The sequence below is a fragment of the Erithacus rubecula genome (assembly GCF_903797595.1).
Source record: "Erithacus rubecula genome assembly, chromosome: 26".
NCBI lineage: Eukaryota > Metazoa > Chordata > Aves > Passeriformes > Muscicapidae > Erithacus > Erithacus rubecula.
In genome coordinates this window covers 4,580,515-4,594,918 of record NC_136678.1, presented here as the reverse complement: position 1 = coordinate 4,594,918, position 14,404 = coordinate 4,580,515, and the positions used below count along the sequence as shown (strand labels likewise).

Here is a 14,404-nt window from a genome sequence, read left to right as displayed (position 1 = left end):
TGGGAGTGTTAATTAGAAATTAATGAGGCACAGGAGCAGGGGGAGGGTTGTGGGATCATCCAGGGAAGGGAATGGGGCTGGATAAGCCTGAGGGGAAGGGGCTCAGCCTGGAGAAAAGGGGGATTGGGGGAATTTGTGGCTCTGCACAAACCCCTGACAGGAGAGGGCAGGGGGGGATTTGGGATCTCATCCCAGGGAACAGGGACATGGGCGGTATTTCTGTGAGTTTTGGCTTCTTGGGACAAATTAACGGGAAAACTCCGGTGCCTGGAGCAGCACAAAAAGCCACTGGAATTTAAAGTCGGGCACTTTAATGCACGGCTCTGCTGTAGTTCTGAGCCAGGGGAATCGTGGTTATTCAAACCAAATAAAATAATAGCAAAAATTAAAAAAAACTTAGTAAGGGGCAAAACCCTGCTAACAGCAAAAATAATGAGAAAAATCCCACCACTCACACCGCCACTATCCCACAGTGCCCCGCGCGTGTTATTTCCCACTCACACCGCCACTATCCCACAGTGCCCCGCGTGCTCGCATCCTCTCACTCCTCCACTATCCCACAGTGCCCCGCGCGGTGCCGTTCCTGTACCACCACTATCCCACAGTGCCCCGCGCGGTGCCGCTCCTGTACCGCCACTATCCCACAGTGCCCCGCGCGGTGCTGCTCCTGTACCGCCACTATCCCACAGTGCCCCGCGCGGTGCCGCTCCTGTACCGCCACTATCCCACAGTGCCCCGCGCGCTGCCATCCCCTCACGCCGCCCCTGTCCCACAGCGTCCCGCGCTCCGCGGGCCCCGAGCAGCCATGGCGTACCGCGGGCAGGGCCAGAAGGTGCAGAAGGTGATGGTGCAGCCCATCGTATCCTGCCCGAGCCGCTGAGGGCGCGGGGGAACGCGGGGCGGGCGGGTTTCATTGCCGGGGTAGCGGCTCCTTCATTGCTGCGGGCGCGGGTTCCCCTCAAGGTTTGGGGTTCATCCTCGAGGGTCGCGGGTTCTCCTCAGGGTTTGGGTTCCCCTCAAGGTTTGGGTTCCCCTCAAGGTTTGGGTTCCCCTCAGGGTTTGGGGTTCATCCTCGAGGGTCGCGGGTTCTCCTCAGGGATTTGGGTTCCCCTCAGGGTTTGGGTTCCCCTCAGGGATTTGGGTTCCCCTCAGGATTTGGGTTCCCCTCAGGGTTTGGGGTTGGTTTCTGAGGGCTGTCCCGTGTCCCGGCTCTGCTGTGCCCTTAACTCTCCTCTCCAGAACCTGATTTTCCGCTACCTGCAGAACGTGAGTGCCGGGGCTGCCCCGGGGGGACGCGCCCTCCGCCCCCCATCCCCCATCCCCCATCCCCCATCCCGGCAGGGACCCCCCCATCCCAGCAGGACCCCCCCCCATCCCAGCCCGGGGCAGCCCCGGATCCTCTGGGAATTCCATCCCAGGGAAGGATTTATCCCCAAATCCCAAACCAGCACAGGGAATCCTGGAGTTGTTGAGTTGGATCATCCAATCCCATGGGCAGGGACACTTCCCACTATCCCATTTCACCAATTTTATCCTTTTATTCCCTTTATCCACTGTCCAAACTGTCCTGGAGCACTCCCAGGGATGGAGCAGCCCCAGCTCCTCTGGGAATTCCCTCCCAGGAACATTTATTCCCAAAATATCCAATTTAACCCCCATTTTTTCCATTTAAAACCATTACCCATGAGGGGAGTGCCTGCTGCTCCTGCACCCTGGGGATATTCCTGTGGATAATTCCCACTCCACCCTGCCTGGGGGCACTGAGGGAACCAGCCTGTTGCCATCCCTGTTTTTCTCTGTGATTTGCAGAGATCCAGGATCCAGGTGTGGCTCTATGAGCAGGTGAACATGAGGATAGAAGGCTGCATCATTGTGAGTCCCCTCTGCTCCTTCCCCACTCCTGAAACCATTTCTTCCTTTTTTTCCCCCATTAAAAAGCAGAGTTGGGGTGGGAATCTTCCTGTTTCTCCTGGGTTTGGGGTTTTTTTTGGGGGGGGGTGTTTGAGGTTGCTGCTGCTCTTGCAGGGTTTTGATGAGTACATGAACCTGGTGCTGGATGATGCTGAGGAGATTCACTCCAAAACCAAATCCAGGAAACAGCTGGGTAGGTTGGGGGAGGGGATGGGAGGTGGAATTTGGGGGGTGGGACCTGAAATCCAGGTGTGGAACGTGGAATTTTGGGGGTGGGACCTGAAATCCAGGTGTGGAACGTGGAATTTTGGGGGTGGGATGTGGAATTTGGGGGGTGGGACCTGAAATCCAGGTGTGGAATGTGGAATTTTGGGGGTGGGACCTGAAATCCAGGTGTGGAATGTGGAATTTTGGGGGTGGGATGTGGAATTTGGGGGGGTGGGACCTGAAATTCTGGTGTAGGAGCCTGAACTTCAGGGGTGAGAGGGGAAATCCAGATGTGGAAGGGGAAATCCAGGTGTGGGATCCTGGAGCCAGCGTTTGGGAGCTGGAATCCAGATGTGGGAGCTGGAATCCAGCTGTGAGCTTCAACTCCAGCTGTGGGGAGTTTGGGGTTGGGGCCCGAAATCCAGATGTGGGACACGAAAACGGCGCATGGGAGGCCCCAAATCCAGATGTGACCACCTTGTTGGGAGCTGCAGTCCAGATGTGAGCCTGAACTCCAGCTGTGGGAGCCCAGATCCAGCTGTGGGAGCCCAGATCCAGCTGTGGGAGCTCAGATCCAGCTGTGGGGAGCTCAGATCCAGCTGTGGGAGCCCAGATCCAGCTGTGGGGAGCTCAGATCCAGCTGTGGGAGCCCAGATCCAGCTGTGGGGAGCTCAGATCCAGCTGTGGGAGCTCAGATCCAGCTGTGGGAGCTCAGATCCAGCTGTGGGAGCCCAGATCCAGCTGTGGGGAGCCCAGATCCAGCTGTGGGAGCTCAGATCCAGCTGTGGGAGCCCAGATCCAGCTGTGGGGAGCCCAGATCCAGCTGTGGGAGCTCAGATCCAGCTGTGGGAGCCCAGATCCAGCTGTGGGAGCCCAGATCCAGCTGTGGGGAGCCCAGATCCAGCTGTGGGGAGCCCAGATCCAGCTGTGGGAGCTCAGATCCAGCTGTGGGGAGCCCAGATCCAGCTGTTGGGAGCTCAAATCCCAGTTTGGGGTGCTGGAATCTGGGGGTGGGATCTGAATCTGGATTTTGGGATTGGGATCCAGATGTGGGGTTGGATTCAGATGTGGGGTTGGATTCAGATGTGGGATTGGGATCCAGCTGTGGGGTTGGATCCAGCTGTGGGGTTGTATCCAGATGTGGGGCTGGGATCCAGCTGTGGGGCTGGGATCCAGATGTGGGACTGGATCCAGCTGTGGGATTGGGATCCAGATGTGGGGTTGGATCCAGCTGTGGGGTTGTATCCAGATGTGGGGCTGGGATCCAGCTGTGGGATTGGGATCCAGCTGTGGGATTGGGATCCAGATGTGGGGTTGGATCCAGATGTGGGGTTGGATCCAGCTGTGGGGTTGGGATCCAGCTGTGGGGTTGGATCCAGCTGTGGGACTGGATCCAGATGTGGGACTGGAATCCAGCTGTGGGGGGTTCATTCCCTGATCCCTTTGGGTTCCAGGTCGGATCATGCTGAAGGGAGACAACATCACCCTCCTGCAGAGTGTCTCCAACTAAAAATTTGGGAAAAATTTGGGAAAAATTTGGGATTGGGAGCTCTGGAAAACCAGGATGAGCCAGAGCTGGAGATCCCAAAATTCCCTTGGGAATTGTGTTTTGTAGTTTGGGGCTTTCTTGGGGAAATAAAAATGGGTTTTTTGGTTTTTTGTTGGTTTTTTTTCCACACAAAATTGGGGAATTGGGGTTTCAGTCTTGGGGAGGGGAAGAAGAAATTCCAGGGGTTTTTCCCTGTGGGATTAAATCCTGGAGTTCCCAGGTTTTCCCTTTATCCCAAAACAATCTCATCTTTCCCAAATCAGTCTCTTCATAAAACCCATCCCTTATTCCCCAAAATAATCCTTTTTTTTCCCAAAACAAATCCCTTTTACCAAAAAAAAAAAAAATCCCTTTTCCCCAAACAAATCTCTTCATCCCAAAATCCTTTTTTATCCAAGAAATCCTTTCCCACTCCTCCCTCAAACCTCAGCTCTGCTTTGGGATTTTTTCCCCTTCCAGCATTTCCAGCTGGGAATTTTGTGAGAATTTTGTGGGAATTTTGTGAGAATTTTGTGGGAATTTTGTGGGAATTCTACCTGGAGCATCCCAAATTCCTGCCAGAAGGGGAAATTCTCCCCGCGGGCAGAAGGGGGAGCTGCGGATTTTCTGCTTTCTCTTTTTTTCCCAATCCCATTTTTCCAGAGGGTGAAAATTCCTTTTGCTCCCGGGCAGGGCTGGGTGGGGGTGGAGCCGTTTTGGGGCAGGAATTCCTGGAGGAAATTCCTTGGAAACCCCAAAATCCTGGATGTGGCATCTCCAGGGATGGGAATTCCCATTTTCTCCCTTTTCCAGCTCCCACAAACCCAAAATCTGGGGGCGTTTTTAGCTTTTCCCAGTGTGGCATTTATTGGGAAAAAAACCTCATTTTTTCCTAAAACTGGAATATTTCAGCCCCATTCCTGCCCAGGAGGGATCAAATCCAGAATCCTGGAATCCCCAGACTCCCTGGGGCTCTCAAGATTTTTTTTTTTTTCCTTTTTTTTTCCCTTTTTTGGGGATTTTTCCCTCCCTCTGGCACTCAGGAATTTCCCATCCCAATCCTTTTTTGGGATTGTTGATCCCAGTACCAGACTGGTTTTACTGGGATTGCTCCATTTCCTTCCTGGGACACCTGGAATGTTGCTCATCCCCGAAGGATCTTACAGGGTGAGGGAATTTATGGGGTGACTTTTATAGGATTCTGTGGGAATCTTCGAGGGTTTTACACATTTGGATTCTCCAGAATGTGGGAATTTGGGAATTGGGTGGGGAGGGCACACCCAGCTCTCCAAAATTTGGGAATTCAGTGAGGAGAGCACACCAAGCTCTCCAAAATTTGGGAATTCAGTGAGGAGAGCACACCAAGCTCTCCAAAATTTGGGAATTCAGTGAGGAGAGCACACTCAGCTCTCAGGGATTTGGGAATTTGGTGAGGAAAGCTCTCCAGAATTTTGGAATTTGGTGAGGAGAGCACCCCCAGCTCTCCAGAATTTGGGAATTGGGTGGGGAGGGCACACCCAGCTCTCCAAAATTTGGGAATTCAGTGAGGAGAGCACACTCAGCTCTCAGGGATTTGGGAATTTGGTGAGGACAACTCTCCAGAATTTTGGAATTTGGTGAGGAGAGCACCCCCCAGCTCCCTGGGGTTTTGGAATTTGGTGAGGAGAGCACCCCCAGCTCTCCAGAATTTGGGAATTTGGTGAGGAAAGCTCTCCAGAATTTTGGAATTTGGTGAGGAGAGCACCCCCAGCCCTCCAGAATTTGGGAATTCACAGGGAGCAACCCCGGCTCTCCAGAATTTGGGAATTCAGCACGGGGAGCACCCCCAGCTCTCCAGAATTTGGGAATTCACAGGGAGCACCCCCAGCTCTCCAGAATTTGGGAATTCACAGGGAGCACCCCCAGCCCTCCAGAATTTGGGAATTCACAAGGAGCACCCCCAGCTCTCCAGAATTTGGGAATTCACGGGGAGCACCCCCGGCCCTCCCGGTGCAGAGGTGACCCTCCCGCCGTTGTCACCCCGCGGGGACCCCCCAGAGGGGTTCGGGGGCAGCGGGACCCAAAAATCCGTTCGGGGACCTTTATCGGGCAGCGCCCGTCAATCAGCGGGGAGGAAACGAGATAAGACGGGAGCGAGGGGGAGGGGAGGGAGCTCGGCGTGGGGAGGAAACCGGGGAGGGGGGGGGCTGGGCTGGGGGTGCGCGTTTGGGGGTACGGGTTTAGGGTGCGGGTTTGGGGGTGCGCGTTTGGGGTGCGGGTTTGGGGGTGCGCGTTTGGGGGTGCGGGTTTGGGGTGCGGGTTTGGGGTGCGGGTTTGGGGGTGCGGGTTTAGGGTGCGGGTCTGGGGTGCGGGTTTGGGGGTGCGGGTTTAGGGTGCGGGTTTAGGGTGCGGGTTTGGGGTGCGCGTTTGGGGTGCGGGTCTGGGGTGCGGGTTTAGGGTGTGCGTTTGGGGGTGCGGGTTTGGGGGTGCGGGTTTGGGGGTGCGGGTTTGGGGTGCGGGTTTGGGGTGCGGGTTTAGGGTGTGCGTTTGGGGGTGCGGGTTTGGGGGTGCGGGTTTGGGGGTGCGGGTTTGGGGTGCGGGTTTGGGGGTGCGGGTTTAGGGTGCGGGTTTGGGGTGCGGGTTTGGGGGTGCGGGTTTGGGGGCGCGGGTTTGGGGTGCGGGTGTCACCCCAGGTGTGTCAATCACCTGCTGGGAGTGTTGATGGAGCTCAGCTTTGTGTCACCGCTGCCACCAGCCCGGTTTGTGTCACCTCCCCCCGTCCCCCGTCACTGCCACCCCCGGGATGGAGACACGGGAACCCCCCGGAATCCTCCCAAAATCCTCCCGGAGGTGTCGGAATTCCAAATTCATCCCTTATCCCATCCCAAACCGCTCCTATTGATCCCTCACCTCCCCCCCAAAAAAATAAAATAAAATCCTCTTTCCCACAAATTCACCTTGGAGGCGCTGGAGAGGCAAAGCCCGGCCTCGTGTCCTGGTGGGAATCCGTGGGAATTCCCGGGATGATCCCAGATTATCCCACCCGCAGCCCAGCCTGGACTCATTGCACCTTTATTGGCTGCGCTTTGAAAAAAAAAAATTAAAAAAAAATAAAATTTAAGAAAAAAAAATGCAGCTATTTTTTCCCCTCTTTTTTTTTTTTTTTTTTTTTTTTTTTTTTTTTTTTTTTTTCCTTTTAGGCTGAGTTTGGTCTGGGCCTCCCCAGGCTGGGCTTGTCCGTCCTTTCCCCACTGGGGACAAACTGGGGGCCGGGTGGCAGCCGGGGACCTGCTCCTGGAATTCTGCTCCTGAAATTTTGCTCCTTCCCTACTCCTGGAGTTCTGTTCATCCCCTACTCCCGGAATTCTGCTCCTTCCCCCTCCCCCAGCCTTCTCCCGGCTCCTCAGTTTAATTTTCCAGCGGGATGCGAACCCCGCCTTGTGGGGGAGATTTGGGGGATCCCAAATCGGGACGGAAAATCGGGATATTGCCCGGTGGATGCTCCTGAAGGCTTCTCCCAGCAAAATCCCGGCTGGGGTTTGTGCTCTGACGCTGGAATGCGCAGGGATGGAGGTTGGAGGATGAGCCCTGCGGGGTCTGGGGGGTCTCTGGGTGTTCCCATCCCCTCCGAGCCTTTTCACAAAATGGGCAGTGGGGGGAGGAAACATTCCAGCCCGGCTGTTCCGCAGTGTCCCACACACGCAGCCGGCCCTCGGGAAAGCTCCGTGCGCGGCCGGGATCTGCAGGGAAAGCAAACAATGGCATCCCCAGGGACAACAATGGCCCATTGTCCTTTGAAGCCCGAACAATGAGACAATGGCCCTCAGTCCGCTCCCTCCATTCCCAGGCACGCCCCCCCCGGCCCGGGACCGCCTGGGGCCGGGGGCTCCCGCTGGCCCCGCGCAGCACCGCGCTCGCCGCTCCTGGCCCCTCGTCCCGCTCGGGGTGAGTCTCGGGGGTCCCCGCTCGCGTGGGGTGTGCTGAGGAGGAGGAGGAGGATGTTTCCTTTCCATCCTCGGGGTTTTGGCGGCGGGGAGGGGATGGAAAAGTCCCGTCGGGTCACGCGGGCCGTGCCCGGAGAACAGCGGGGCTTTGTTGTCTCCGGGGGTGGCCACTTGTCAGCTCGCCCTGAAGGATTCCTGGGGAATCCGAATCCTCCTCCTCCTCCTCCTCGTGGCGATGGGAACCAGCCCGCCCTGGAGCTGGCAGGGGGAGGGGGCAGGGGGTGTGTGCCCCCCATGCTGCGGGGTCCGGGGCACCCCGGGAGCTCAGAGCCGCTCCCCAGATGTCCCCAGGCCGCCCCCAGCCCCCCCGGGAGCTTCGCTCTCGCTGTGGGGTGGGTGCCAATCCCTCCCTCTGTCCCCGCTGTCCCAGCCGGGGGACACCGCGGGCTGGCAGCGGGGGGTGGTGCCACCCCCAGGGTCCCTCCGGGAGGGCAGAGCCGCGGCGGGGAGGCCGTGGAACTCTCCTTGTGCCTCCCAAAATCCAGGCGTGTTCAGAGCCGGCACCGCCAGTCCCAGGGTCGGGATTGCTGGATCCGCTCTGGGGTCCCGGTGCCACCGGGCCCGGTCACCTCTGCCACCCCCGTGTCCCTCTCAGCATCCTCGGCCGCTCCTCTGCGGCCACCTGGGCTCTCATTTGTTCTTTTCCCGGTGCTTTTTTGTCGCTGGGGTGGGGGACAGGGGGACCTGGCTGTCCCCAGCAGCCTCCAGCGCCCCTTGCGGGCTTCCAGGACCCCCCAAAATCCCGCACCCTCCCCCCAACCCCGCTCCTGCCGGTACCTACGGGCAAACAAACGCACCTGAATAGGGAATGAATGGAGTGAGAAAAGAGCCCGGAGCACTTTGTGCTCGCAGCGAGCCGAGAACAATCGCTAAATACAAATCAGCGAGAGAAAAGGCAAAGAGAGAGAGAGAGAGAGAGACAAAAGCAAGAACGGCGGCACAAAGGAGAGGAATGAAATGGTAAAGTAAAGTCAAACAAAAAGGAGCCGGGCTGAGACAAAAGGAGGGAACAATATCCCCGAGGCAATAGGCTCCTGAACAATGGGGACAGTGACAGCGGCACAAAGACACACTGTTTGCAAGTAGACGTTATCTCACACAGCCACTGGCAGGCCTGGCCCTGGCGCTTCTATTTTCAGGGATGCTTTTGTGCTGCGCTGAACAATATTCCTTGCATGGCTGCAGATACAGAGATCAGGGTTGAGGTTTTTCTTTTCGGTTTTTTTTTTTAGCCTTCCCGGTGCCAGCTCTGCCATCAAAACAGGTTGAGCCCTTTGGAGAACAGGGCAGAGCGAGCTGAGGGTGATTTGGTGACAATACCAGGGGAGGTGGCACCGATTGTCACCGAGGGTGATTTGGTGACAATACCAGGGGAGGTGGTGGCATCAGCCGGTGCCACCAGGCCGGGTCACGGCGCAGCGGGAGCCCCGGGGGTTTTTAGGATGGACAATCCTGGGTTTATGGGGCCCGAGTTTGCATTTGAACAGCGTGGCCGCGGGAGCGGGCAGACCTGCGGGATGGGTTTTGCCGGCTCCTTTTGTTCGCAGCTCTTTGGGTTTTAAGCTCTGGAGGTGCTGGCTGGGCTGGGAGCCCTCGGGCGCGGCTGGCACCGCTCCCTGGCACCCCTCGGAAAAGTCACCCGGGCCCGGTGACACGCGGCGGTGGCACAGTTTGGGGGGGACAGTGAGCGGGTCACGGCTCTGAGGAGGGGTGAGGATGTCCCTGGGGGTGTCCTGGCTCATCCCCGGCATCTCCGAGCTCAGGTTTTGGCACTTCTGGAGCCACAGGGAGAGCGGACGGGCATCTCCCGGTTTTCCTTGTGGGATTGGGGCCGGCTGGGAATGTTTGGGGATGCTCTGTGCCCTCCTGCTCCCGGTTTTCCTTGTGGGACTGGGACCGGCTGGGAATGTTTGGAGATGCTCTGTGCCCTCCTGCTCCCGGTTTTCCTTGTGGGACTGGGACCGGCTGGGAATGTTTGGAGATGCTCTGTGCCCTCCTGCTCCCGGTTTTCCTTGTGGGACTGGGACCGGCTGGGAATGTTTGGGGATGCTCTGTGCCCTCCTGCGTGTGCCCATCCCCTGGAATTCCTCACCCTTGGATGAGCCATGGGAGGAGGCCGCTCTCCCATGGAGAGCTCCGGCTGTGCCTGCGCCGATTTGTGGGATCATGGAGGTGTCATTCAGCTGTTTCCCAAAAAATGCTCTTCTGGAACATTCCCATCTGTCTCCCACTGCCTGGCTCATGCCAGAAATGCCGTGCAGGGTCACGATTCCCCCCACGGCACTTTCGGGGTGTTTTAGCAGCACCCAGACACCTCCTGATCCACCCCGACCTCTCATTTCACAACCCCACAACCCAACCATCCCTTCCTGCAGCTCCTGCCCTTCTCCTCCCTCCGAAATCCACCCCCTCCTCCCACAGCAGCCCCTCCAAAACCCCGCGGACGTCAGCGGGTTACCAAAACCAGCGGGGACAGGAGAAATTGGGGTGTCGAGCAGCCGGGGCCGCCCCTATCGGGGCCGATCTCCAGCGCCGCCCAGTTCGAGCAGCTGGGCTCAGCTCCGGCTCGAACAAGCGGCGCTGCCTGATATCGATCACCTTATCTGGGGGCATATCCTGTTGCTATTTTGGCTGTTTCCTCCCCTCAACAGCTGGGGAGCAGCGCCAGCTGCTCGAAACCTGCGGCATGGGGGGGTTTGGGGCGCCTGAAAGAGGATCCTGAGCTGTTTTTGGGGGTGGTGCGACATCTCAGCGGTGCCAGCGTCCCCTTCAGTGCCTGAGGGCACGAGGGGGGTACGGGGGGAGGGTTGGGGTGCTGAAATCAAAGCGAAGCCGCGCTCGGAGCCGTTCTGAGGAAAAAACGGCTCCCGAATCCCGGTATCTGATCTTGCGGCGGCTCCGCGCACGTGCCCGGCGCTGACGCGCTCCCCGGGGCGCTTGTGGCACATTAAAGTCCTTGTCCCTTGTCCCCTCTAGCAGCGGCCCCGCGGCGCTCCGTGCCCTGCCCGAGCTCGTCCATCCCAATCCCGACCGAATTCCCGCATCCAGAGGGTTCCTCGGCCCCGCTGGGTGATGGGAACAGGGACACATCGCCACCCCCCAGGAGTTTCACCTTCTCCATCCTCTCCTGGCATCCCTGGGTTCTGCAGTGCCAAAAATGCCATTTAATCCCCATGAAGTGATGATTTTGGGGTTTTTTTGGGGGGGAAAACAAACGCACTCTTTTTGCTCTCAGCAACTCCCTGGGGATTTCATCTTCCCTGTCGGGAATTTCTCCCAATTCTCTCCAAAAATCCAAATCCAGCTCTTCCTGGCTGGAATTTTGTGCGGAGCCGGGAGATCTTGTCTGCAATTAGCTGGTGTTTAAACCCTCGCTAACCCTTAACACACTAATGACAGCCGTAATGATGCTGCGCACATCCCGCAGCTAAAGATTACACTCGCTAATTAATTAAGCCCCGACCCCTCCTCCCCTCTCCCCACTTCCCTCGGCAGCCTAGAGAAGAAATTGCTGAGATTCTCTTCAGAAAAAAAAAGGACATAAAGGCAGGGAAATGCAGGCACCAAAACAAGACAAACGGGGATTTGGAGACAATCCGGGCCGCGTCCATGTGACCCGAGGAGTGGACGAGGCAGGAGAAAGGAGAAAAATGCCAAGAGCAGAGCGGCCAGGAGAGAAAAAACAAAAAAACTCAACAAAACCCCCCAAAACACCAAGAGCCAGCTTAAAAACCAAAAAAATAAAAAACCCAACAAAACCGAAAAAAAAAAACCGGGGAAAGAAAAGCACCAAGATGAAGGGAGTGACAAAGCATCAAAGGGAAAAGAAACCAAAGGCGTCGGAACAAAGGACGAGCTGGAACAAAGCACCAAAGAGGGGGGAACAAAAGCACTAAATAGAAAACAAAGGCGGGGGGACAAGAAAAGCCCCTCAGAGGGGCTGAGCCGGAGGGGCCCGGCCCTGGGCCGTGGGTGGCAGCGGGTCCCCGCCGGAGCCGGGCTGGGAGGGTGACAGCCCGGGGACAGCCCGGGGACAGCCCCAGTGTCGCCTTTGAAGCGGCAGCGCCGGGCTCGGGCCCCGGGGGAGGTCGGGGCGCAGCTCGGCCCCCGCTGCCCCCTCCGGGCCCGCTGTGTGGTCCGGCCGGCCCCCCTGTCCCTCCTCTGTCCCTCTGTCCCTCCTCTGTCCCTCCCGCTGTCCCTCTGTCCCTCCCGCTGTCCCTCTGTCCCTCCTCTGTCCCTCTGTCCCTCCTCTGTCTCTCCTGCTGTCCCTCTGTCCCTCCCGCTGTCCCTCTGTCCCCCTCCAGCTCAGCATCCCCCCCGTGCCCCGCTGCCGCCCCTGCCCCGCGGGGCGGGCACGGCTGTGGCACTGTGGGGACAGTGCCAGCCTGGCTGTGTCCCCTCCCGCTGTGGCTTTGCCTCGGTGCCGCGTGTGTGGCTGGGCTGGCCCCTGTCCCCCCCTGTCCCCGGGACAATCGGGGTCGGGAATTGGGTCCCGGAGCTGCCCGTGCCCTGCGGGATCCCCTCTGGAACTCGATGTTCCCGGCAGGGTCGGCACAAGAGGTGTCGCACACGGTGGGGACCCCCAGGGTGGGCCGCGCCAGGAGTCCGACTGGAATTGGGGTGCTGGGAGGTGGGATTGGGGTGCTGAAAGATGAAATTAAGGTGCTGGAAGATGGAATTGGGGTGCCACCACGGCAGTTGATGGCACCTGGGTCAGTGGCAGTGCCTTCACTGCATCATCCCGGGATTCTCACGGGTGGGACACAAGGCAGGGACGTGGGAATGGCCAAGGGGACACAGGGATGGAGTTCCTGTGAGGACACAGCTGTGGGAACATGGGACTGCGTTTGGGACCCCTCCGAGGGTCCCGATGTGCTGCGGGGACTCGGGACTGGCTGTGAGGACACAGGAATGACTGAGGGACACGGGACTGGCTGAAGGGACACGGGACGGGCTGAGGGGACACGGGACGGGCTGAGGGGACACGGGACTGGCTTTGGGGACACGGGACGGGCTGAGGGGACACGGGACGGGCTGTGGGGACACAGGAATGACTGAGGGGACACGGGACGGGCTGAGGGGACACGGGACGGGCTGTGGGGACACGGGACGGGCTGTGAGGACAGAGGAATGACTGAGGGGACACGGGACGGGCTGTGGGGACACGGGACGGGCTGTGAGGACAGAGGAATGACTGAGGGGACACGGGACTGGCTGTGGGACCCTGCGAGGGTCCCGCGGTGCCGTTCCCATCCCGCCGCGCACTCAGCCCGTGCCCGGTGCCGGTGCCGAACAATGGCTCGGTTTCCGTGGCGGAAGCGGGGCCGGGTTTGTTCTGGCGGCGTTGCCCCCTCGGGCCGGTTCCGAGGGTCCCGGCCATTGTGTGCGGCCTTTCCATGACTCAGTGCCGGGGCTCCTGCGGGCCGGGCGCCTCCAGCAGCCCCGGGCTCGGCCCCGCTGGCTCCGAGCGCTCCGGGCAGGGCGGGGGGCTTGGGAAAAGGAAGGCAGCGCTGGCCGAGCCTTTCCCCGGCCTGCCCCCTGCTCCGGGCCCGCTGCCCCCTCCCCTGCTGCCATTGTCCCGGCTTCCTGCTGCGGGGGAGGCAGCAGAGCTCCAGGAGAGAAGGGAGGCCCGGAGCCGAGGCTGGTGCCTCGCTCAGGTGCAGCCAGGTGGGAGCAGGAGCTGAGCTGGTCACCCTGTGAAAGGACAGGGACAGTGTCCGTGTCATCCTCTCCATCCTGGCACCTCATGGTCCTGGGGATGTCCAGCACGTCCTGGGGATGTCCAGCAGGTCCTGAGGATGGCTGGGAGGTCTTGGGGGAGCCCAGCAGGTCCTGGAAGTGTCCAGCAGGTCCTAGGGATGCCCAGCAGGTCCTGGGGATGTCCAGGAGATCCTGGGGATGCCCAGCAGGTCCTGGGAGTGTCCAGGAGATCCTGGGGATGCCCAGCAGGTCCTGGGGATGTCCAGGAGGTCCTGGGGATGCCCAGCAGGTCCTGGGAGTGTCCAGCAGGTCCTGGGGATGTCCAGCAGGTCCTGGGAGTGTCCAGCAGGTCCTGGGAGTGTCCAGCAGGTCCTGGGGATGTCCAGCAGGTCCTGGGAGTGTCCAGCAGGTCCTGGGGATGCCCAGCAGGACCCCGATGGATGCTGGGCCCAGGGCCCACAGTGTGGGTGGCACTGGGGGTCCCAGCAGGGACGGCCACCAGCCCCGGGGCCACTGGGGCCGGCGAGGAAGGAAAGGAAAGTGAAAGTCCGCTCTGGCCCGGCTGTTGCCATGGCGACCCCAACAAAGCTCCCGCTCCCTTTTATTTTATTTTATTTTTTTGGCTCCATCGCGCCGGTCCCCGGGCCCTTTGGGAATTGTGTCCCTGCCCAGTTTGGGGGCTGCGCTTCCCGTCCCCTCCCACCCCCGGAGTGGCTCTGGGGACACCCGGGGCTGCCCGTGCCAGGGGTGGCACTGGGACAAACTGGGACAACTGGGCAGGAGCTGCCTCTGGGCCCTGCCCCCTCCTCACCGGCCTCAGTTTCTGCAGCTGGGAATGGGAATATGGGAATGTTACACTGGTTTTAGTGGGAATATTTCACTGGTTTTAATGGGAATGTTACACTGGTTTCAATGGGAATATTTCATTGATTTCAATGGGAATATTTCATTGATTTCAATGGGAATATTTCATTGATTTTAATGCGAATGTTTCACTATGTTTAATGGGAATGTTTCACTGATTTTAGTGGGAATATTTCACTGAGCCCCTTTAGGGTTTGGGGTCTATGGGTGC

At 59.0% G+C, this 14,404-nt stretch overlaps 1 protein-coding gene across 1 annotated transcript; it reads left to right on the top strand.

Moving 5' to 3' along the window:
• Nucleotides 1-675: 675 nt before the first annotated feature.
• SNRPE (small nuclear ribonucleoprotein polypeptide E) lies at nt 676-3,769 on the top strand. Its single transcript, XM_079327329.1, has 5 exons — nt 676-859; nt 1,240-1,266; nt 1,810-1,872; nt 2,026-2,104; nt 3,573-3,769. Exons 1-5 carry the CDS (start codon nt 806-808, stop codon nt 3,626-3,628), a joined length of 279 nt encoding a protein of 92 aa, XP_079183455.1. The 5' UTR covers nt 676-805; the 3' UTR covers nt 3,629-3,769.
• The last annotated feature ends 10,635 nt before the right edge of the window (nt 3,770-14,404 follow it).

Excerpts from the sequence above, each read along its gene's own strand:
- SNRPE (XM_079327329.1), top strand. The coding sequence starts at position 806 with ATGGCGTACCGCGGGCAGGGCCAGAAGGTGCAGAAGGTGATGGTGCAG. Across the intron at positions 1,873-2,025 it reads GGATAGAAGGCTGCATCATT|GGTTTTGATGAGTACATGAA; the intron begins GTGAGTCCCCTC and ends CTGCTCTTGCAG. Across the intron at positions 2,105-3,572 it reads CAAATCCAGGAAACAGCTGG|GTCGGATCATGCTGAAGGGA; the intron begins GTAGGTTGGGGG and ends TTTGGGTTCCAG.